Source organism: Scatophagus argus, chromosome 7 (genome assembly GCF_020382885.2).
Source record: "Scatophagus argus isolate fScaArg1 chromosome 7, fScaArg1.pri, whole genome shotgun sequence".
Classification (NCBI taxonomy): Eukaryota; Metazoa; Chordata; class Actinopteri; family Scatophagidae; genus Scatophagus; species Scatophagus argus.
In genome coordinates, this window is record NC_058499.1 from 1,453,023 (window position 1) to 1,475,224 (window position 22,202).

General features: G+C 49.0%; 1 protein-coding gene across 6 annotated transcripts; it reads left to right on the forward strand.

Annotated features, from left to right (window-relative positions):
* The first annotated feature begins 27 nt into the window (after window positions 1–27).
* LOC124061337 (cadherin EGF LAG seven-pass G-type receptor 1-like) lies at window positions 28–21,941 on the forward strand. 6 transcript variants are annotated; one of them, XM_046393041.1, is made up of 36 exons: window positions 28–3,548; window positions 6,187–6,837; window positions 6,920–7,142; window positions 8,154–8,269; window positions 8,465–8,553; window positions 9,845–10,002; window positions 10,547–10,710; window positions 10,892–11,017; window positions 11,122–11,288; window positions 11,390–11,575; window positions 11,966–12,079; window positions 12,357–12,531; window positions 12,609–12,759; window positions 12,846–12,966; window positions 13,044–13,227; window positions 13,398–13,499; window positions 13,588–13,682; window positions 14,571–14,780; window positions 15,717–15,897; window positions 15,971–16,108; window positions 16,187–16,337; window positions 16,539–16,706; window positions 16,809–16,935; window positions 17,047–17,422; window positions 17,663–17,775; window positions 18,136–18,215; window positions 18,315–18,441; window positions 18,650–18,772; window positions 18,964–19,049; window positions 19,376–19,482; window positions 19,639–19,767; window positions 19,859–20,068; window positions 20,146–20,380; window positions 20,711–21,566; window positions 21,707–21,822; window positions 21,909–21,941. In XM_046393041.1, the coding sequence occupies exons 1-34, from the start codon at window positions 80–82 to the stop codon at window positions 20,733–20,735; spliced, it is 8,877 nt and encodes a 2,958-aa protein (XP_046248997.1). In that variant the 5' UTR covers window positions 28–79; the 3' UTR covers window positions 20,736–21,566; window positions 21,707–21,822; window positions 21,909–21,941. The 6 variants fall into 6 exon arrangements, with proteins under 6 accessions (XP_046248997.1, XP_046248996.1, XP_046248998.1 ...); XM_046393040.1 differs by having other exon boundaries at window positions 21,717–21,822; XM_046393042.1 differs by having other exon boundaries at window positions 21,741–21,822.
* The last annotated feature ends 261 nt before the right edge of the window (window positions 21,942–22,202 follow it).

Genomic DNA, 22,202 nt, shown 5'->3' on the forward strand with positions numbered 1-22,202 from the left:
AGCAGCTGGTGGGAGGATGGAAGTTTGAACCAGTGTGAGTGAAACATGGCGAGGATGTGAAGAGTTTAGCGTCTCAGTCATGGATTTCTCTCTCAGCTCGGTTCGAGTTTACTGTTTCTGTTGTTTGTTTCTTCCTCCGCTGGCCGGGCTGCAGTCCGGCGTCGTGCTGCTGGACGTGTCGGTGGGACCGGCTTGGATCTATCGCATTGATCGGGATTTAACTCCCGCTTCTGTCCGCCGCTTTATTCACATCCACCGACGAACCGGGATCATTTTTCTCTCTGAAGAGCCGGACTGCGCGTTGTGGAGAAACTCTGTTCCGGTCTATGTTCAGGTCCGATCACAGACTGGTCCCCACGAGTCCATCCTGATCCGCCTCAAGCTGACCCTCCACACCCGGGACTGTGGGATCCGACCCGGGCGACGGTCCGTTAACCCTGCGGTGAGTGTTCATATGCGGCTCCGGTCCAGCGCGGTGCCTTCCTGTGTCCTCACGCACGATCTGCAGAGCAAAGTTCACGATCACCTGCCGCATTTTCTGCGCAGAGGCAAACGTGTTCGGATTTCCTGTGCGGTTAAAGGACAGAAGAAAAGTTTCTCTGGTGCTTTTAGCCCCATGTGTTTCGCGTCTGAGCTGCACGCTGTTTGTAGGCTGTGGGACTCTGGCGGCTCTCCCACCTCCACTCAGGTGTTCCTGAAGCTCGTGGCTGCTTCTCCACCTCGTGACGTCACGCGGGTGTTTCCTGAGCGCAGCAGACGTGGGGCAGTGGTGAACTCTGCTCCTCAGTTTCAGCTGCCCAATTATCAGGTGTCTGTACCTGAGAACGAGCCGGCGATGACACGTGTCATCACACTGAAAGCTCTGGATGGAGACCTTGGAGCCGCAGGTCAGGTAAACTACGACATGGAGGCTCTGTTCGACAGCCGGTCCAACGACTACTTCCAGATCGACATGAAGACTGGCTGCATTTCCACCCTGCAGCCGCTGGACCGGGAGGTCAAGGACACACACATCTTCAGGGTCGTTGCCACAGACAACGGGAAGCCGAGGAGGTCGTCCACTGCGTACCTCACCATCACTGTCAGCGACACAAACGACCACACGCCGGTGTTCGAGCAGACAGAGTACAGGGTTGACCTCAGGGAGAATGTGGACACGGGGTTTGAGGTGCTGACCATCAGGGCGACGGATGGAGATGCTCCGTCCAACGCCAACATGATCTACAGGATTGTCGGTGAGGAGGACCCTGCCATTTTCGAGATCAACCCCAGGAGCGGATTGGTCCGAATTACAGAACGCCCCGATCGGGAACGCGTGTCACAGTACCAGCTGGTGGTGGAGGCCAGCGATCGGGGCAGAGATCCAGGGCCCCGCAGCGCCACGGCCACAGTGTTGATCAATGTGGAGGATGAGAACGACAACTATCCACACTTCACTCAGAGACGTTACATCATCCAGGTGTTGGAGAGTGTGGCAGTGAACACCAGAGTGGCTCAGGTGGAAGCCACAGATGAGGACCAAGGTGACAATGGTAAAGTGTACTACAGCATCATCAGCGGCAACGTTAGGGGCCAGTTCTACATCCACTCCCCAACCGGCGTCATCGACCTCATTAGCCCTCTGGACTATGAGACCATCAGGGAGTACAAGCTTCGAGTCAAAGCTCAGGATGGCGGCCGCCCTCCACTGATTAACAGCACCGGGCTCGTTGTCATTCAGGTGGTGGATATGAACGACAATGCCCCCATGTTCGTCAGCACGCCACTCCAGGCAACCATCCTGGAGAATGTGGCTATTGGCCACTCTGTGATCCACATCCAGGCCATTGATGCAGACTCGGGTAACAACTCTCACCTGGAGTATCGACTGGCCGACGCAGGGCTGGGCTTCCCCTTCATTATCAACAACAGCACTGGGTGGGTGACCGTCAGCACAGAGCTCGACAGGGAGACCACTGAGCTGTACACTTTTTGGGTGGAAGCAGTGGATCATGGCGTCCCTGCCTTGTCGTCCTCTGCCTCTGTCAGCGTGACAGTCCTCGATGTGAATGATAATGTTCCCACATTTACTCAGGCACTTTACAACGTAAAAATCAACGAGGATGCTGCCGCAGGAACCAGCGTGCTGCTGCTGTCCGCCATCGACCGCGACGCCAACAGCATCGTGACCTATCAGATCTCCAGTGGAAACACCAGGAACAGGTTCTCCATCACCAGCCAGAATGCTGGAGGTCTGATCACTTTGGCATTGCCACTGGACTATAAGCAGGAGCGGCAGTACGTCCTGACGGTGACGGCGTCAGATGGCATGCGTCAAGATACAGCACAGGTTTATGTCAACGTCACCGATGCCAACACCCACCGGCCAGTGTTCCAGAGCACCAACTACCAGGTGACGCTGGGTGAGGACCAGCCCATCGGCTCCACTGTAGTCATCATCAGTGCCACAGATGAAGACACGGGAGAGAATGCTTGCATCAGTTATATCATGGAGGACAATGTGCCGCAGTTCAAAATCCACCCACAAACAGGTGCCGTCACCACTCAAACTGACGTTGACTATGAGGACCAGGCCTCCTTTACCCTCGCCATCATTGCCCACGACCACGGTATCCCTGAAAAATCGGACACCACGTACGTCGAGATCATCGTGTTGGATGCCAATGATAATGCCCCACAGTTCCTGAGAGACCTCTACCAGGGTTCTGTATTTGAAGATGTTCCAGTTTACACCAGTGTGCTGCAGGTCTCTGCCTCTGACCGAGACACCGGTGCTAACGGCAGAGTCAGCTACTCCTTCCACAGCGGCCATGATGGGGACGGAGACTTCTTCATCGAGCCGTACTCTGGCATCGTCAGGACAGCCAGGAAACTGGACCGAGAGAATGTGGCGGCGTACCAACTTCACGCTGTTGCTGTGGACAAAGGTGTCCCTCCTCTCAGAGCGATGGTGGACATCCAGGTGTCCGTGCAGGACATCAATGATAACGCTCCTGTGTTTGAGAAAGATGAGATGGACATCTATGTGATGGAGAACAGTCCTGTTGGCTCCATCGTGGCTCGAATCACAGCTACAGATCCTGATGAAGGAACGAACGCTCAAATCCTGTTTCAGATTGTAGAGGGGAACATCCCGGAAGTCTTCCAGTTGGACATCTTTAATGGGGACCTCATTGCTCTCGCTGACTTGGATTATGAGTCCAAATCAAAGTACACCATCATAATCCAAGCCACCTCGGCTCCTTTAGTGAGCCGGGCCACCATCCACATCCATCTGCTGGACGTCAATGACAACGTTCCTGTCCTGCAGGACTTTGAAATCATTTTCAACAACTACATCAGCAACCGGTCCGACACCTTCCCTGCTGGACCAATTGGGTCAGTGCCAGCCCGGGACCCGGATGTGACAGATAAACTGAGGTTCAGTTTTATAGAGGGGAACGAGCTGAACCTGCTGATCCTGAACCAGGCCAACGGGGAGCTGCAGCTCAGCAGGGACCTGGACAACAACAGACCTCTGGAAGCCTCCATGAAGATCCAAGTTAGCGGTAAGAAGATGTGAAGATGTCTGTATGGAGAGCGTTGTGTTTATTTGCTTATTGATTAATCTGATTATTGAAGTCTCTCAAGTCAGAGAGATTCAGTCCATGCAGAGTTAAATTTGCTCTTGAGTTTTTCATTCATAAAAAAACTTCTCTCATCTTCTCTAAACTTTGAGACAAACAAGCAGATCAGGATGTTGTTGTCCCCAGCTCACATGTTTTGGTTCTCTGCAGTACTTTTGTAGTTTTATCTGCAGTAGTTGTTGAGTTTAACTCAGTGTACTTTTACAGTGACACAGTTTTCTAAAGAGTCTCAGCAGACGGTCTGACAGCGACTCTCAGGACTGTATCGGGGGTTCGGGTGGGGAAGAGGGGGTCTTTGGCATTCTCTCAGCATGTGTCACCGTGGCAACAGGGAGCAGCTCCATTTTTGGGACATGTTAAAGAAAAGTGAGTGTGGGGGGTGTTTGGAGGAACAGCCCAAAGGATTAAAAGTGTGTGTGTGTGTGTGTGTGTGTGTGTGTGTGTGTGTGTGTGTGTGTTGGGGGGGGGTTAGCAGCATGTTTGTCTTTTGTCCTGATGCAGATTAGACTGAACTGGTCTGTTCTGTCTGTATGTCAGGACTGCACAATAACATTTAACACAACTGACATCAGCCTTCGTCTTAAACATTAAGCTGATGCTAAACAAAATCTCAACCCAAGTTGGTGAACTTGCACCAGATTATGACTGAATTATAAAATCATTTTAGCTGAATTCTAACTAAAAGTGAACCAAACTCTTAACTTTAATCTAACTTTAAGCCAAACCTCTCACATCTGACTCTTTGTTGTCCTGCTGTCTGTTGCTGCCGTCACAGCTGATCCTGGATCAGGTCCAAGCTGAGGACTTATTTACCATCAGTCAGAACAGGAAGTCAACAGTACAATAACTAGTAACGTGAAACTTGTCTCTGGCTGTGACCTCAGTACTCTGGATCTGGTTCTCTGGTAGTGTTCGGTTCCAGCAGGTCCTGATCCGGTCCTGGTCTCATTCAGAACCTCTGAGGTTTTGTGTGGCTGCAGTCTGAGTGACGGTTGCTGTGGGGGATGGGGAGGAAATGCTGAAATCTGCAGGGGAAAACTCAAACCAAACTCAGACTCCTTCGGTCCAGAACGCAAAGAGGAACCAGTTCAGTTCAGTCCCACAGAGTCTGAGAGAAGATTTAGTATTTAAAGAAAGCAGCAACGACAGCAGGACAACAAAGAGTCGGATGTTACAAAACGCTTGCCGCCAAACTGAAGACATTTTATTTGCAAGCAGACTTCAGCTTGTAATCAGTGCTTTTATTGTGTTGAGTTAATTTCCTGTCAAACTCAACAAACAAGCAAACTGTTTTACAAACACCCTACAGTTCATTCAATCCGTGCTTCAACAACACAAAACAACATCAACAAACGAATCAACAGCCAACATGTTCCTGAAACATCCTGCTTCAGGAAGCGAAACACGGTGCAGCCGTGAGCTCGCAGGTGAATCTCAGCTTTCAGGTGAAAGTTTGCTGACAGATCTGAGGTCAGTGTTTTGTTCTGTAATGACAGAGTTTGGTTCGCACAAACACACAGATTTGGTTTCTAATCCTCTGGCTGCAGCTGTCGCAAACCGCCGCCGCTGAGGTCATCACGTCGTTTTCATAGTTTTCTGGTTCTTCGGCCTCTGCTGGATGATGTGTGTGCGGTTTGTGTGCACATCCATCTGCTCAGGGAGGAAAAGTTTCTCCGCTTAACGCCTGCTGGGTCTGTGACATCACAGTCAGGTTGGAGCCAATCAGGGCGCAGGATGAAACAGCGAGACGAGCTGCAGCTCACTGACATCACCAGTAAAGCATAAAACTGACCTCAGCGTCACTTCGGCAGCCTCCGCTCGCTTAAACAAAACATTATTTCAACCAATCAGAGGCTTCTGTCAGTCACTCTGCAGTGTGTGTGTTGGCATAATGTGAGCAGACAGTGAAACAGAGTGGAAAGCTTGTTGCTATTGTTCAATACAGACAATACAGAGTGTGTGTGTGAGTGTGAGTGTGTGTGTGTGTGTGTGTGTGTGTGTGAGTGTGTGAGTGTGTGCGTGTGTGTGAGTGTGTGTGTGTGTCAGATAATAATCCTAAAGACCCCTTGTGTGTGTTGTGATCTTACACACTCACTGGGTCTTCTCATGCTGTTTTTATTCTTATTTTAGGATCTTTGAGGTTTCATTTTTAGTGTTTTGAGTTTGAGATTATTTAAAAAGTTTTATGTAAGGAGATAAAATCATTTTAAAAATGAAATAAAAGGACCTGCTCTCTCTTTGGATATAAAAGATTCATTCCGAGGTAACAGAAAGACAGCAGTTTGTGAGTGCAGTAATGAAAACATAAATGTGATTATTGTGTTGCATTTCTGTCTCTGGACCTGATGAACCCGTCATCAGGGTCCACGGACACGTAACCTCGTCTTGGTCTCCACATGATGAACCCCTGAAGTTTAGCTCAGCTCGCAGCCTTTCCTGTAGCGCCACCTTCAGGACAAACGTTCCATGTTAGCTACCCTGCGGGCGGATGTTGTTACAGTGTGATGCAGCGTCTGTCTGTCTCTTTTAGGACTTTGTACTGATGTCTGTCTGTCCTCAGATGGTGTCCACCGAGTGACGGCTGTCTGCTCGCTGCGAGTCTCCATCATCACTGACGACATGCTGACCAACAGCGTCACCGTCCGTTTGGACAACATGTCTCAGCAGCACTTCCTGTCCCCTCTGCTGTCTCTGTTTGTGGAGGCTGTGGCCGCCGTCCTCTCAACCCGCCGAGACCACGTCTTTGTCTTCAGCATCCAGAATGACTCCTCAGTGGAGGGAAACGTCCTGAACGTGACGCTTTCAGCCCTGAAGCCGCCTGAGGACCATGACGCACTGGGAGGCGGTTTCCTGTCATCTGAGACGCTACAGGAGCAGATCTACCTGAACCGGACGCTGCTGACACAGTTGTCCAATCAGCTCGTCCTGCCGTTTGACGATAACGTCTGTCTGCGCGAGCCCTGCGAGAACTACATGAAGTGTGTGTCGGTGCTGAGCTTCCACAGCACGGCGGCGTTTGCCGTGTCCGACACGCTGCTCTTCAGGTCCATCCAGCCGGTGGGGGGGCTGAGGTGTCGCTGCCCACCCGGTTTCTCTGGAGAAAACTGTGAGACGGAGGTCGACCAGTGCTACTCTTCACCGTGTCTGAATGGAGGGACGTGTCACAGCACAGAGGGACGATTCAACTGCCAGTGTCCTCACAAACACACCGGTCTCTAAATAAATGTGTTTTTCTGTCTCTCTGGGCTCCTGTAGAAATAATGAAAGTCCTAATGACTTCTGTCTCTGTGCAGGCGAGCGGTGTCAGGTGGACTCTGGGTCTGGACGCTGTGTCCCAGGTGTGTGTAAGAATGGAGGCAGGTGTGTTGACCTGCAGGCCGGCGGGTTCACATGTCGATGTCCCAGTGGAGACTTTCAGACGACGTACTGTGAGGAGACGAGTCGAAGCTTCCCGAGACGGTCCTTTGTCACCTACAGAGGCCTGAGACAGAGATTCCACTTCCGTCTGTCCCTCAGGTGAGCCACCATGTCCCTCTGCGTGTCCCCAGGTGAGACAGTTGGACTCCACTGGTCCCACTGGAGGGTCTTTGAGATACAGGTCGGTGATATTCACCTGTTCAGCTCTGAGTGATCAGATAAGATAAGATAATCCTTTAATATTCCCCATAACTGGGAAACTGCAGAGTTACAGCGGCCAAAAGCACACAGAGGGTGAAGAACGAGCAGCAGTAAGAGCAGGATGTGCCTTCAGAAAGAACACATTTACAGGAGTAAAGATTATTGCACAATTATTATTACAATGATGTGATCCTCTGGCTCTCTGATTGGATGAAATATGTGCAAAAGTTTCCGGCTCTTGTGAAAAATATAATTCCAGGATTAGTTTGTATTAATCAGTGAAAGTGCAGCAAACAGATGAGATCTGATCTCAGGTTTCAGGTCTGATGATCAGCCTGTCACCTTCACTGGAGACAAAACAGGAAGTGATGTGGTGTGGCTCTGGTTTCCTGTGTGGACTGATGGTTCGGTGGTTCGATTCCCCGAGCTGCTGCGAACTCTCACTCGTCCTCTCTGTCCTTTTATTTCTCTCTTTCCACATTCCTTCTCTTCCTGAACTCTGCAGAACTTTTTCCTGCTTTTAAAAATGGCTTCCTGTCATTTCACTGAGCTGACTGGGTGGTTTGAGTCAGGCTTCAGACCTCAGCAGGACTGATCCTGGCTCTGTGCCTTAACCAGGAAATGTAGATAATGACTGCATTAAGAACACATGATGCTGAACACAAACACACCAAACACCTGGTGGCTGGCTGCAGTACAGCTCATAAGCTCCTCCCCCTCCGTGTCAGCAGATGGGACACGAGACAAACTAAAAACTCAAAGTACACATCAAACACACCAAACATGATTTCTGTCATTTTTGTCATTCAGGAGTCTGCAGATTCAGATAAAGAGGAGGACTCGGGACAGGACAAACAGTATGTGTTAAAATGCTGTGTCATGTTGTCTCATGCTGTGTTGCTGTGTCAGGTTTGCGACCACAGACAGGAACTCTCTGCTGTTGTTTAACGGCCGATTCAACCAGAAACACGACTTCATCGCTCTGGAGATCATCAACGCGCAGATTCAGCTCACCTTCTCTGCAGGTACAAATTCAAAGCCAGGAAGTGGGCGGGTGGCTCAGACCCTGTCCGTCAGGAGGGTTCGAGTCCCGTATGGCAGCAGTGATAACAGCCCTGCCCGTTCAGCACCTTCAGCTGACCAGGCTGTCGTTTGAGATGAGATGTTGGTTTGTAGTCCGTTTATATGTTTTTTCATGCACTGGTTGTGTCTTTGTGCAGGAGAAAACAGGACCTCTGTGAAGACGTTTGTGGAGGGCGGAGTCAGTGACGGCGAGTGGCACTCGGTTCATCTGCACTACCACAACAAGGTCTGTGCTTAGAGAGTCTGTGAGCGAAAGCGTTCACAGAAGGTCCTCAGCTCTGAGCAAAACCTGAACGTCCCGTCTTCCACGCCTTCTCCTTCTGCTGGAGACAGACGCTCAGGGTGCAGCTTCACCCATCACCTTCACTGCTGTTTGACAGGAAGCAAACCACAGGCTCGCTGAGCCGAGGCCTGCGCCCCTCACTGAATCACCTACTGCAGTGATTCACTGGATTCAGTGATTCACTGAATCAGCTACTGCAGTGATTCACTGGATTCAGTGATTCACTGAATCACCTACTGCAGTGATTCACTGATTCACTGAATCACCTACTGCAGGGTTTTAGACCACTCAGGTCTGAGTTAGTTCAGATGTTGGGTGTTTGAGTTTCAGTTTGTCTGATATTCTTTCATCCCGCCTTCCTGCAGGTGTTTCTCTCAGGAAATACCAGGATGTAAATTCCGTGTATTCAACTTTCATCTTTTCACTGACACGTGAGTGTCTGTGGGGAGATCTTTGTCCATTACGGACAGGAAGCAGGAAAACAACATCAGCATGAAAAGCTGCCGCTGTGGGATCATCACTGACCCCAGTGCATTCTGGGAAGCACCTGCTGACCTTCTCTTTCAGAGGCAGAGGAGGAAAAAAGCTGCAGAAATATCAGAAATATTATCACAGAATTCATCAGCAACAAACCAACATGCAGCAGCTAGAAAGCTGAATGTTTGATCGAGACGAAACAAAACAAACAGCAAGTGAGGAAAGTGTTGCAGCAGCTGCTGCGCCCCCTGCTGGTCAGATTCAAAATTACATTTTACCCTTTAAGATTCAAGATTCAAGATTCAAGAGTCTTTATTGTCATTATGCAAGCATAACGAAATTTTGTGCAGATTCTCAGCTTCAAAACACACTTATAAATAGGAAAATAAAAAATTGCACACCTTAGAAGAAAATATAAAAATATAAAATACAAAGTACAAAATGCAGAATACAGAGTGAGGTAGATAAAACAAAGTGCACTAGTGCCAGACTATGTGTATGAGTGTTTCACTGTAGGGGGGTTATTGCTTTAACAGCTCTGGGGAAGAAGCTGTCCCTGAGTCTGTTGGTGCTGGTTTTAATGTTCCTGTACCGCTTTCCTGATGGAAGCGGTACAAACAGTTTGTTGCCCGGGTGGGTGGGGTCTGTGGCAATGCGTCTTGCCTTCTTCTGGACTCGGGCAGAGTTTAAAGCAAAAGATTCTCTCTCTCTCTCTCTCTCTCTCTCTCTCTCTCTCTCTCTCTCTCTCTCTCTGAAGCCACGTGTCGGGCGTCTCGGCGTTCCTCTCGGTCCGTCTGGTGAGAAGGTGGCGGTGGTTGCCGTGGACGACTGTGATGTGGAGGTGGCAATTCGTTTTGGCAGCCGGATCAGAAACTATTCATGTGCCGCTCAACGAGCTCAGACTGGACCGAAGAAGTGAGACTGTGTGTGTGTGTGTGTGTGTGTGTGTGTGTGTGTGTGTGTGTGTGTATTGTTGTGTAAATGTGTTGTGTGTGTGATCTCACTCAGCTGCTGTTTTCCACTTTCTTTATGTTTACGTCAGCGGAGTTTCTGGGTCAAAGGTCGGATCATTCATGTTGTTTACCTTTGTTTACTTTTTTACACACAAATACACAACACATTTCAGAATGTTTATCATGAGCCTAAAACTGTCCTACACTTCACACTTCAGTACTTTACTGTACATGTGTGATCACATGCCACACGTGTATAAGTACACACGTCGTGGGCCTGTACATCATATATTCACATGTGGACTGCGTGTGAGCACTGACGCAGATGTTAAGCATCACACGTGTGTGGTTACACACCGCACACGATGATGTCTTATACTAACTGCTGCAAAGTGAAAAATGACTGGTTTGAAAGGTTTCACTTTCTTCAACAACACAAATAGTTTTACTTTTTGGTGTCGTGCTTGTTGATTTGTTGTTCGCATGGTCGTCCTCGTGTCCTGCAGGTCGTTGGATCTGACAGGACCTCTGCTGCTCGGTGGCGTCCCTGACCTGCCGGAGGATTTCCCCGTCAGGAGTCGAGACTTTGAGGGTTGCATCAGAGATCTGACCATCGATGGACAGCAGGTGGACTTGGCTCGATTCATCTCCAACAATGGCACCAGCGCAGGTACGACTGAGCGGAAAGCCTCCGGGCTTTAAGCTGAACCCGACACTGATCTCTGACATGTTGCTTCTCTGACAATAAAACAGCTTTCTGACTTTCAGCTTTTCTGTGCTGACTCTGGATCAGTGAGCACATCACTTTCTCCAGTTTCATTGTGTTTTTGCCATCTGACTGACTGTTTCAGGCTGTGGAGTAAAGCAGGATTTCTGCAGCAGGACGTTGTGTCTGAATGGAGGAGTCTGTGTGAACAGGTGGAGTTCCTACACCTGTCGGTGTCTGCTTGGCTTCGGAGGAAAAAACTGTGAACAAGGTGAGCTCAGGTGTTCGGACTTCAGTTCACACCTGCCGAGGTTCACGTTCAGCCTCGTTACTGAGCTGCTAATGTTCCTTAATTTAACTTTAACGTGTCCACAGTCATGCCGTCCCCTCTGAAGTTTAACGGTGAGGCATTGGTGTGGTGGGCGGAGCCTGAGGTGACCGTCAGTGTGCCCTGGTACCTGGGTCTGATGTTCAGAACGAGACACGGAGCTGGATCTCTGCTGATGGCTGACGCTGGAAAATCGTCCAGGATTCATCTGCTGGTGAGGAGACGATGAGCTGGACTGTCCACAGTGTGTGCCAGTGGGAATACCTTTGTCGTGTACTCCTGAGGTTAATAACCTGCCTGGCTGTCCTCGTCCAGGTCAGCAACAGTCACCTGACTTTCCAGGTGTTTGTGGGTGTGAAGCGAGTCGCTCTGCTGGTCTTCCACCAGACTCGAGTCGATGACGGCGAGTGGCATCACGTCCTGATGGAGCTGAAGAGCAGCAAAGATGGAAAGGATATCAAATACCTGGCTGAGGTGTCTTTGGACTACGGCTTGTTTCAGGTACAAAGACCGAACACTTTTCAGTACAGGCCACTTTATTATGTGCATCCAACAGCAACAGCCTGCAGCGGATCCTGTCATGAACTCAGGAGCTCAAAGCGTTAACTGATGTATGACGCATTATTAAATGATTTGTTAGCAGTTAATAAGATGCAGCTTATAAACCCTTCATAAATGCTTCATTGTTGTTAGACAGTTAGAATAAAATATTGAAATGAGAAGTGTCCCAGACGGGGTCCCTGTGGTCCCCCGCGCAGTCAAAACCAGAGTGATTTAACTTCCCAACCATGAGAGGAAGTTGTTCTGTTTGGGCGACTGGATGAAAACCTCAACCTAATGACATCATCACAATATTTATTTATTTCTTTTTAAATATTTCCTGCCTCGCAGTGGCAGGTGGAGATTGGGAATGAGCTGCCGGGTCTCAGGTTGAAGAGTCTGTTTGTTGGAGGTCTGATGAAGAAGAACGGCTCTGTGGTGAACGGATGGAGAGGCTGCATCCAGGTGAGACGCTCACCTGTCGCATGTTTCATCAGGGCAACAACTCGGAACAGGAAGCAGATGTTTGACCACATTCATCAAAGCCAATGCGCTCTGTGGATGTCCGGTTTCTGCCGGTTTTCCTCATGTCAGGTGTCCTGCACAGGACTTCGCTGTTAACACTCACTTCAGTTAGCACTGAAGCCTGAACTCGTTTCATATTTCTTTTTAAAGCAACGATTCAAACGTGTGGTGGTGATTATTGGCGATTAGATCTGCTCACTGTTCAATACCTCCTCAGGGTGTGAGGATGGGTGAGACTTCCATGAGACTGGCTCACGTTGACCTGCGGGAGGGTCGGAGGGTCGGCGTAGAGGACGGATGTGATGTGGTCGACTCCTGCGGCGACGCCGTCTGTCCGCCACACAGTCGCTGCAGAGACCTCTGGGAAGGTCACACCTGTACCTGCCAGCCAGGTGATTATTACCAGCCTGATTATTGGTGAGCATATTGATTCAGTAACTGATCTGTGTCATGGTCCTTTATTTCCCAGGATTCCTTGGGAGGGACTGTGTGGACGTGTGTCTCCTGAACCCCTGTCAGCACAACTCCACCTGCGTCCACCAACCGAGCTCCGCCCGCGGATATCGCTGTCGCTGTGGAGACAGTTACCATGGAGAGTACTGTCAGCACAGGTGGGCCAGGTGGTCACCATGGAGACAGGCAGGTGTGACAGGGTTGTGCGATTAGTATCAGTACTGATCACTTGTATTGATGGTTTGGATTTCAGATCGGATGTGCCGTGTGCTCGGGGCTGGTGGGGGCATCCAGTCTGTGGTCCCTGTGACTGTGATGTTTCTAAAGGATTCAACAGAGACTGCAACAAGACTACAGGAGAGTGCAGCTGTAAGGTATTCAGACACCAGAATGCACACGCACACACGCACACACGCAGCGTTGTGTTCTCAGTGTGACTTTGTGTTTTCAGGAGAATTATTTCCGTCCAGATGGCAGCGACTCGTGCTTCCCCTGCGACTGTTTCCAGCTGGGCTCTTTGTCTCGTGCCTGTGACCCTCAGAGCGGTCAGTGTCTCTGCAGGACAGGTGTGGTGGGACGTCAGTGCAACACCTGCGACAACCCGTACGCCGAGGTCACGTCGGGAGGCTGCGTGGGTATGAACGACGCTTTAGTGTCAATACACAACTCTTTGATCGGATGTGATCAGAAGCTGCTCGGTCACCGACCTCACGTCCTCTTCTTTGTCCATGTTCTTCCTGTGGTGCTTCCTCTCCTCCTTCCCTTCTGTCTCCCTCCTCCCCTCCCTCCCCCACATATCTTATAGTCGTGTATGACGTCTGTCCGCGGGTGTTTGAATCTGGACTCTGGTGGCCGAGAACTCACTTTAATCAACCTGCAGCTGTGAGGTGTCCTCGAGGTTTCACAGGTCAGAACTGACACATTCTGTGTATCCAAGTTTTTACATTCAAACCGACCAATCAAAAGCTCTGTCATCTCGCTGACCCCACCCACAGGTAGAGCCGCACGCCACTGTGACGAGCAACATGGCTGGCTCCGTCCCCTCCTCTTCAACTGCACCTCACTGAGCTTCAGAGACCTCCACCACCAGGTACCACACTGTATGACACTGTACTACACTGTACCACACTGTACCACACTGTAAGACACTGTACCACACTGTACTACACTGTACCACACTGTACTACACTGTACTACACTGTATGACACTGTACCACACTGTACTACACTGTACCACACTGTACCACACTCTACCACACTGTATGACACTGTACCACACTGTACTACACTGTACCACACTGTACCACACTGTATGACACTGTACCACACTGTATGACACTGTACTACACTGTACCACACTGTACCACACTCTACCACATTGTATGACACTGTACCACACTGTACTACATTGTATGACACTGTACCACACTGTACTACACTGTACTACACTGTACTACACTGTACTACACTGTATGACACTGTACTACACTATACTACACTGTACCACACTGTACCACATTGTATGACACTGTACCACACTGTACTACACTGTACTACACTGTACCACACTGTATGACACTGTACTACACTGTACCACACTGTACCACACTGTACCACACTGTATGACACTGTACTACACTGTACTACACTGTACCACACTGTACCACACTGTACTACATTGTATGACACTGTACTACACTGTACCACACTGTACCACACTGTACTACACTGTACTTTCATGATTTTTTTATTGTTTTACTTTGCTTTTCTTTGCTTTATATTTTAGTTTAAACTTGGATGTTTTTTACTTTACATTTTGCATCAATATTTTATGTTTGCTTTTACTTCACTTTACTCTAACTTACACCCTTCACTTTACTTTACATTCCTGTATAGCTTAAACTCTGTGCAGTATTTATTTACTTTACCGTTTACTGAGTGTCCAGTGGAAACACAGCTCTGACCTTTGACCTCACAGGAGGAGGAGCTTCAGAGAAACGGGTCACGATTGGACGGGGACAGGTCACGGAGGATCGCTGCGATGCTGCGGGAGGCGACCAATCAGAAGGCTGTTCTTCACGGCCGTGACCTGCAGTCAGCGTTCAGCCTGCTGAGTCAGCTGCTGCGGTACGAGAGCCAACAACACGGCTTCAACATGGCCGCCACGCAGGACCGCCACTTCCACCAGGTTACGCTCGTATTTTTTTCCCTCTACAGTCAACTCACTGAACCATCAACCAATCGATCGTTCACATAGCTTTTAAAACAAAACATTTAAAAAACTAAGAATAAATATCAGATCAGGCAGATGGGGGCTCACAAGCAAATACGACTTTATTCTCTTCCAGTGAAATTTTGATTTCAGAGGTGGGGGGGACACAAGTATTTTTAATAAAACTCTAATCAATCAAACTAATACACTTTACAATATTATTGGGAGCTTTGTGAATGATGAGGCGGATCTTGAAGTGGATATGCTGCTTTATTGGAGCCAGTGAAGGTGTTGCAGGATGGATGTAACTTACACTTTGACTTCTCAAGAAGTCTCTTATGTCCACCTTTCTTTATTTAGACATCCTGGCTGCGCCTGATTACCAAACACACACACACACACGCACGCACACACACACACACACATGGACACCGATTCAAACGTTAACGTTAATGAAACCTCTGATATTACAATCCTTCTGGCTGACGTGACCCAGGCCACGCAGAACAGACGCCCAGTTTACAGTAGCAGATTAAGACCAGCAGACCCACCGGTGTGCAAGCAGGGTGGAGTGACAGCGGGGACGGCCAATCACACGGCAGAGCCCATCGAGGAGCTTGTGGGCCGTCTAAACTAAGGGAAACGGGCTTCAGCTTGAGTGGCCGTCTTTCGCTTGGTCCCAGTGCTCGACACGTCTCTGTTTACTATAGCGTAACATTGTTTTTGGACGGTAAAAAGTGCAGGGGACCAAAACGGCCTTTTGAAAAAGTCCCCCCCCCCAAATTACGTCCGTGCTTCCAGGTCTTCAGTGTTTTCTGAAATCTGAAAGATGTGTCCACGTGGTTCAGCTGGTCTCAGATCAGATCTGATTATGCGTTCAGAAACCGATGACTAACAGCGAATCGTGTGTAGAATATTATTCAGACTGGGAGCTTCCTGTTGGAGCGGAGCGGCGAGCTGCAGCATCAGGTTCAAAGGTCAGAGGGCGGAGCTTCACGTCTGCTAAGGAGCTTCGAGCTTTACGGCCAAAACCTCGCCAAGAACACGAAGAAGACCTACATGAAGCCCTTCATCATCCTCAGTCCAAACATCAGTGAGTTTTCAGACAAAGCAGCCATCAGTGTGTCCACGCTGTCCAGTAAACTGTTGTTCGTGTCCATCCTCAGTCTTCTCAGTGGACTTCCTGGACAGCAGCAGGATGAAGCCCCGCCTCTCTGATGTCCAGCCTGAACTTCCTGTTGGCCTTCAGGCTTCTGTTGATTTCCAGCAATTCACATCACATGATGACGTTAAACCTGCTCCAGGTATAAGAAACAGAGTCCCTGGTGAAACTAAAAGAGTTCATTTCATGATGAACAAAAATCTTTCACTCTCATCTGCAGTTTCTACGAAGGCGCCAACTGAGCAGCCTGGTGATGTCACCACTGATGTCACTGCTGATGTCAGCCAGGCTGCGTCACCTTCCTCTGAGTCTTCGCTGCTGGTCGCTGTCGTGATCGTCTACAGGACTCTGGGAGATCTGCTGCCGCAGAGGTGCGTCGTGCGTCACCGACAGCAACCGAGAGCATGAAGACAACAAAAACAACAACAGGAACAATAAACATGATGATGACACTAACAAAAGAAACAATCAGCAACAACAGCTGACACTAAACACACTTTATTGTTTTCATTGTTGAGTTTATTATCTGACCCTGTCAGGGTGTGTGTGTGTGTGTGTGTGTGTGTGTTCAGAGCGCTGAGTCGATCTGTCATCAACACACCTGTTGTCACCTTGATGACGCACAGTGAAGGAGTGTCCTGGCCCCGCCCCCTAAACCGCCCTGTCATTCTGCAGCTCCGCCTACTGGTGAGAGAGGGGCGAGTGAGGCCGCGATGTGTTGTCTGGAGTCACACAGCAGGGTGAGCCACGCCGAGCTAAGCTAGGCTAACAGCTAAGCTAGGCTAACAGTCTCTTTACAGTCCTGGCTCTAAGCTAGGCTAACGGTTCCTCTGGTGTTTCAGGGTGAGCAGGTCAGGCGGCTGGTCCTCCACAGGCTGTGATCTGATGAGCAGGAATCAAACTCACGTCACCTGTCGTTGTGTTGACGCGTCCAGCGTTGCCGTGGTGATGGACGTCTCCAGGAGAGAGGTAGGGCGGCCACCACCACCGTTAGGCCTGGATCTGTTTCCACATTGAAACACGCCTTAATGTGAATTGTAAACAAAGTTAAATGTTTTATCTGCGTGTTTTTGTTGTCAGCGTGAGGAAGTTCTTCCTCTGAAGCTCATCACGTTCACCTCACTCTCCTCCTCGCTGCTCTTCCTCCTCGTCACCTTCGTCCTCCTCCTCGTCCTCACAAACCTGCGCTCCAACCTGCACAGCATCCACCTGAACCAGGTGACCTCCGTCTTCCTGTCGCAGCTCATCTTCCTGCTCTCCATCGACCAAACGCAGAACCAGTCCGTGTGCACGCTGGCGGCCATCGTGCTGCATTACTGCTGCATGTGTTCGTTCTGCTGGATGTTGGTGGAGGAGCTGCACGTCTACCGCATGATGACAGAGATACGCAACATCAACCACCGTCACATGACCTTCTACTACGCTACTGGCTGGGGCCTCCCGGCTTTCGTCACGGGTGAGAAAACCAGAAACCTGGAATTACTTTGTGCGTCACTCAAATCCTTGTTAGAAAAACTACATTTTTGTCCTGGAAATAGTGAGTTCAGCGAGTTTCCCAGAAATGTCTGCACGTCTACTTTAACAGAGCAGGTACAACAATGCAGTCTTTAGAAAGTGTCACAGTGGAGGGTGGAGGACACCAGGTGGAGGACATTGAACTCATTCATTCACTGGTTTCCTCCTGGTGCGGCTGCAGGTCTTTCTGTCGGTCTGGATCCTGGTGGTTTTGGGTGCTCGGAGTTCTGTTGGCTTTCTGTTCAGGACTCTGTGATGTGGAGCATCGCCGGACCCTTCACTGCTGTCGTCACGGTCTGCCTGCCTGCCTGCCTCCCTGCCTGCCTGTCTGTCTGTCTGCCTCCCTGCCTGTCTGCCTCCCTGCCTGCCTGTCTGTCTGTCTGTCTGCCTGCCTGTCGGCCTGCCTGCCTGCCTGTCTGTCTGTCTGCCTGCCTGCCTGCCTGCCTGCCTGTCTGTCTGTCTGTCTGTCTGCCTCCCTGCCTGCCTGCCTGTCTGTCTGTCTGCCTCCCTGCCTGCCTGTCTGTCTGTCTGCCTGCCTGTCTGTCTGGATCCAGTCCACGTCTCTCACCTCTCACAGCATCAGACTCTCATAATCTGAAGTTTCTCATTGTTGTTTGAAGGGTTCCTGATTGGCCGTCTCTCTGTCTCCTTCAGGTTACCGTGGTGATGTTTGCCCTGGCAGTTAAACAGTCCATAGCACAGAGAAAGACGAGCTCTGAGATGGCTGCTCTAAGGTCTGATGTTTATTTTGAAGTTTATTCTCCAGCAGATCAATAAGGTTTGACTCCTCTTCCTCCTCCTCCTCCCCCCTCCCTTCCTCTCGTCTCCCTCAGCTCCTCTCTGAGGTCAGCCATCTTGTTGCTGTTGCTCCTCAGCGCCTCCTGGCTGTCAGGTCTGCTGGCACTCAACAGTGATGTCATTTCCTTCCACTACCTGTTCTCCATCTTCAGCTGCGTGCAGGTAAAACTTCTTCTATAATTAAAAATTATAAATAAACAGATGGAGGACAGGAACAACATTTTGTGAAGAAGCTGATTCGAGTTGTTGCCTGCCTCGCTGTGATTGGCTCGGCTGTCTGGGGTTTTACTGAGGAATAAACTGAGTGAAACAGGTGGATTTGATGTTGCGTCCGCAGCCGTCAGCTCTAACCCTCCTCTGTGTCCCACAGGGCGTCTGCTTCTTCTTCTCCTACTGTGTCTTCAACAGAGAGCTGAGGATGAACCTGAAGGAGATCTTCATCAGGAGGAAGACGAGCCGAGAGCTGAGGAACAACCACACGCCTGTGCTGACCGTACGCCACGTCAACTCATTCACCGCAATGCTGTGCAAGAGAAATGATTTTTCTTTTACTGGACAAAGTCATCAGCTATGATTGGGCTGCGAAGTAGAAAATAAACGTAACAGATTTGTGTACGAGTCTGGTTACTCTCACTTCGTTATCCAGAGTTCATGATTACAGGATCTGACCTTTGTTCTCTGCAGCGCTCGCTGAACAGGAAGCCGTCGTTCTCTGGAGATGAAGGGATTTATCGAACCGCCATCGGAGAGTCGACAGCATCTCTGAACAGGTGAGTGGATCCTCACCTGGAGACAGCGTCACACATTACACTCCTCATATGTGTGAGACAACTGATGTCCCCGACTTGTTAACTGACATGTTAACTGACGTGTTAACTGACGTGTGAACTGACGTGTTAACTGACATGTTAACTGACGTGTTAACTGACATGTTAACTGACGTGTTAACTGACATGTTAACTGACGTGTTAACTGACGTGTCCGTGAGCAAAAACAAATTAGAACAAGAAAACAAAGTAGAGGGAGAACCCGAGGCGGCTGCTCCATCTTCTCGTTCTCGTTCCTCTCATGTTCTGTAAATTCGTTCTTGGTTTAGGAGTGACTCAGGACTGAAATGTCCCGCATCCTCCGGCTCCACCAGGAAGTGTTTCCATGGTAACAACAGCTCCTCCACAGTAACCCGGAAACAATTCAGAAGAAGAGGTTTGTACACTTCTTAGCTCTCTAAAGAAGACAGGTGTGTCTTTAACACATCCAAACATTTCAGATACACACACACAATCCTGCACAAGATTCACTTCAAACCAGCAGTGTGAGCCGATCCTGATCCTGATCCTGGTTTTGGTTTTGTGTTTTCAGACTCGGACAGCTCGGACTGCAGCTCTGATGCTTCGTTTCACTCGTCTGGCAGTGAGGACGAACGACAGGCTCGGAAACATCAGTGGGACAACCGGAGACAAGAAGAGAAGAAGAACACAACACTGCAGGGTAACAAAATCCACCAGCAGAAACTGTACGAACTCCTGTCATGTCTCAAAAATCAGTTAGAACTAAAACTCCGCCTTCTCTCCTGTCAAAGGTCAAATTCTGTCCAATCACGTGATGCTTCACTGGCTGGTGGAGGACAGCGAGCAGCTCAGTCAGGAAGGAGGAGGAAGAGGAGGTGGGGAGGTGAAGCTCAGTGTGGAGACCGGAGTTAACGTGGAGCAGCTGAGTAACCAATCAACCGCTGAGAATGGAGCGTCGCCCAGCTCACCTGACAGCAACCAGCAGCCAATGAGACGTCGAGGTGAAGCCCGTGTCTTGACCTGCTGACCAATCAGGACACTTCTCTTTATCTGACTCGCACTGTTCGTTTGTTTTCAGGGATCTTAAAGACCAGGACCCCTCCTCCCCCTGCAGTGACAGACAGGAACAGGAAGTACCTCCCCAGTGAAGCCCCGCCCCTCGTCAGCCCTTCATCCTCCTCTCCAACTAATCACAGCTTCCGTCAGGTCGCCAGGGGAAACGGAGCACTCATCCCACCTCTGTCACCGCGGCAGCAGTACAGTGGAGTCACCATGGTAACCAGGACAAGGCTGACAACCAATCACGAGTCTGAGTGAGTTTCATTTTTCTTTTTACAGTTTCAACTTTTCCCATAATTCTCCAAACACTCGGCACCTGTCATCAGACTGTTGCCAATATATCAAATGGCCAGCAGGAGGTGCCGGTTTCAGTTTGTCCTGTCAGTGTTTTAGTTTTATGTAAATGAAATGAAAACTGCAAAAACATGTGCAGCAGCTTTTAGCTTTTGAGTTTTAGAAAAACAACTTTTGTTTTTCACTTAAAATACAAGAAGTCAAACATATTTAAACATAAAAACATTTAAATTCAAGTGAAGTTTGTCTCATATTAATGAAATTTAATCTGACTTCCTGTTGGCTTGAAGCTGCAGCGATGAAACTTCCATCTGAAGAGGAACCTGAAGCTGCACAAACAGGAACCAGAGAAGAACAATCGGCTGTTAGCATGAAATGACTTTGTTGGCACAAAGCTGGAGGTCAAAGGTCGGTGGGTGACAGGAAGTCTGGCCCACATGTGGTCCTGCGACGCCACAACGCAGCCGACGCCCGACCGACTCAGCTGGAAGCCTGAGGTGCCGAGGCCAGTTGGTGTTCGGGCTGAACAGTCTGACTTAGTCAGGCTCCCATCCAAGCTTTGCTGTTCTCGTGTTTTTCTGGACAGATTTCAGGTTCCCTCATCAAAGTTCTCATCATGTTGTGTCTTCACTGAGTGGTTTGGTTGTCTGCTTCTTCTTTGTTGAGGTTTCACTTTAAATCTTCTCCTCTTTTGTGACACGGGTTAAAAAGTTCAGGGAACTTTTATTTTGAAATTCAGAGGATGAGGCGCGTCTGTAAATGAGAGAGAGACTGTTGATTTATTTTTTAGGATTTATTTTTTATACCTGAGTAAAGCAGACAACTGATGTTTGAATGTTTTTAATGCAAAATAAAGTGTTTTCACATTTTAATTGTTGGTGTGTGTTCAGACTGTTTCAGTCTTCATGCTGAATTTCTGTACTTTTACTGACATAAATCTTTTGAATTGTGTCTCTTTAACTGTAGGTCTGTCCTCCTATGTCCTCGGTCAGATTTTTGGCAGTTTGTCCTGTCGTCCTGCCAGCTGACTGTTTGTCTATAAAGTTTGTTTGAACAGTCGGCTGCTGTAACTTCAGTCTTCTGGTTTCAGGGTTTCAAGCAGGTTTCAGACTCTTGTGTTGTTCTTGGACTGTTGTACCCATAAAGGTATGTTTGATAACTGATGATGATGATGATTTGTATTGTTATGGTTTTTAATCCACTTAATAAAACAGAATTAAATCCAATACTTTAAAGTCCATTTTATGGAGGTTTGCTGGACTTCTGGCCTGGTGACGTGTTTGTAGTTTTTCTCAGGTCATTTGCTCCCCGTTGAAACAGAATAAGCTGCGTTTGCATTTCAAGTCAGCAGACTTGGTGGTCTGTAACCTTCACGTGTAGATGAGCCTCGGCTTCAGATCAGGTTTGTGCAGGATCCCCCACTGACAGCAGTTATTTGTTCTAAAAGTTTAGATTATTTAACGCTCGTTTTTCTTTTTTGATTCACAGCAAAGTAACTGAATTCAGCAAAACCATCAATCAGAAAGAAACGAAAGACGACAGACTCTCAGCAGTCAGCGGTGAAGATGCTCAGACTGGACGTGGACCTCATGTTGATGCTGTCGGTGCTGATGTGCAGCTCAGGTAAGACTCAAACTTTAACCTGTAAAACGGATATTAAATACATCCAAACTGAGCACAGGTGATGTTTTCACCGCCACAAACGTTCAACTTTACATGAGTCATTAGAGAGAAACGCGCTGCTGGCTGGTCTGTAACGTGACGGGAACCAGTTTGGTTCCA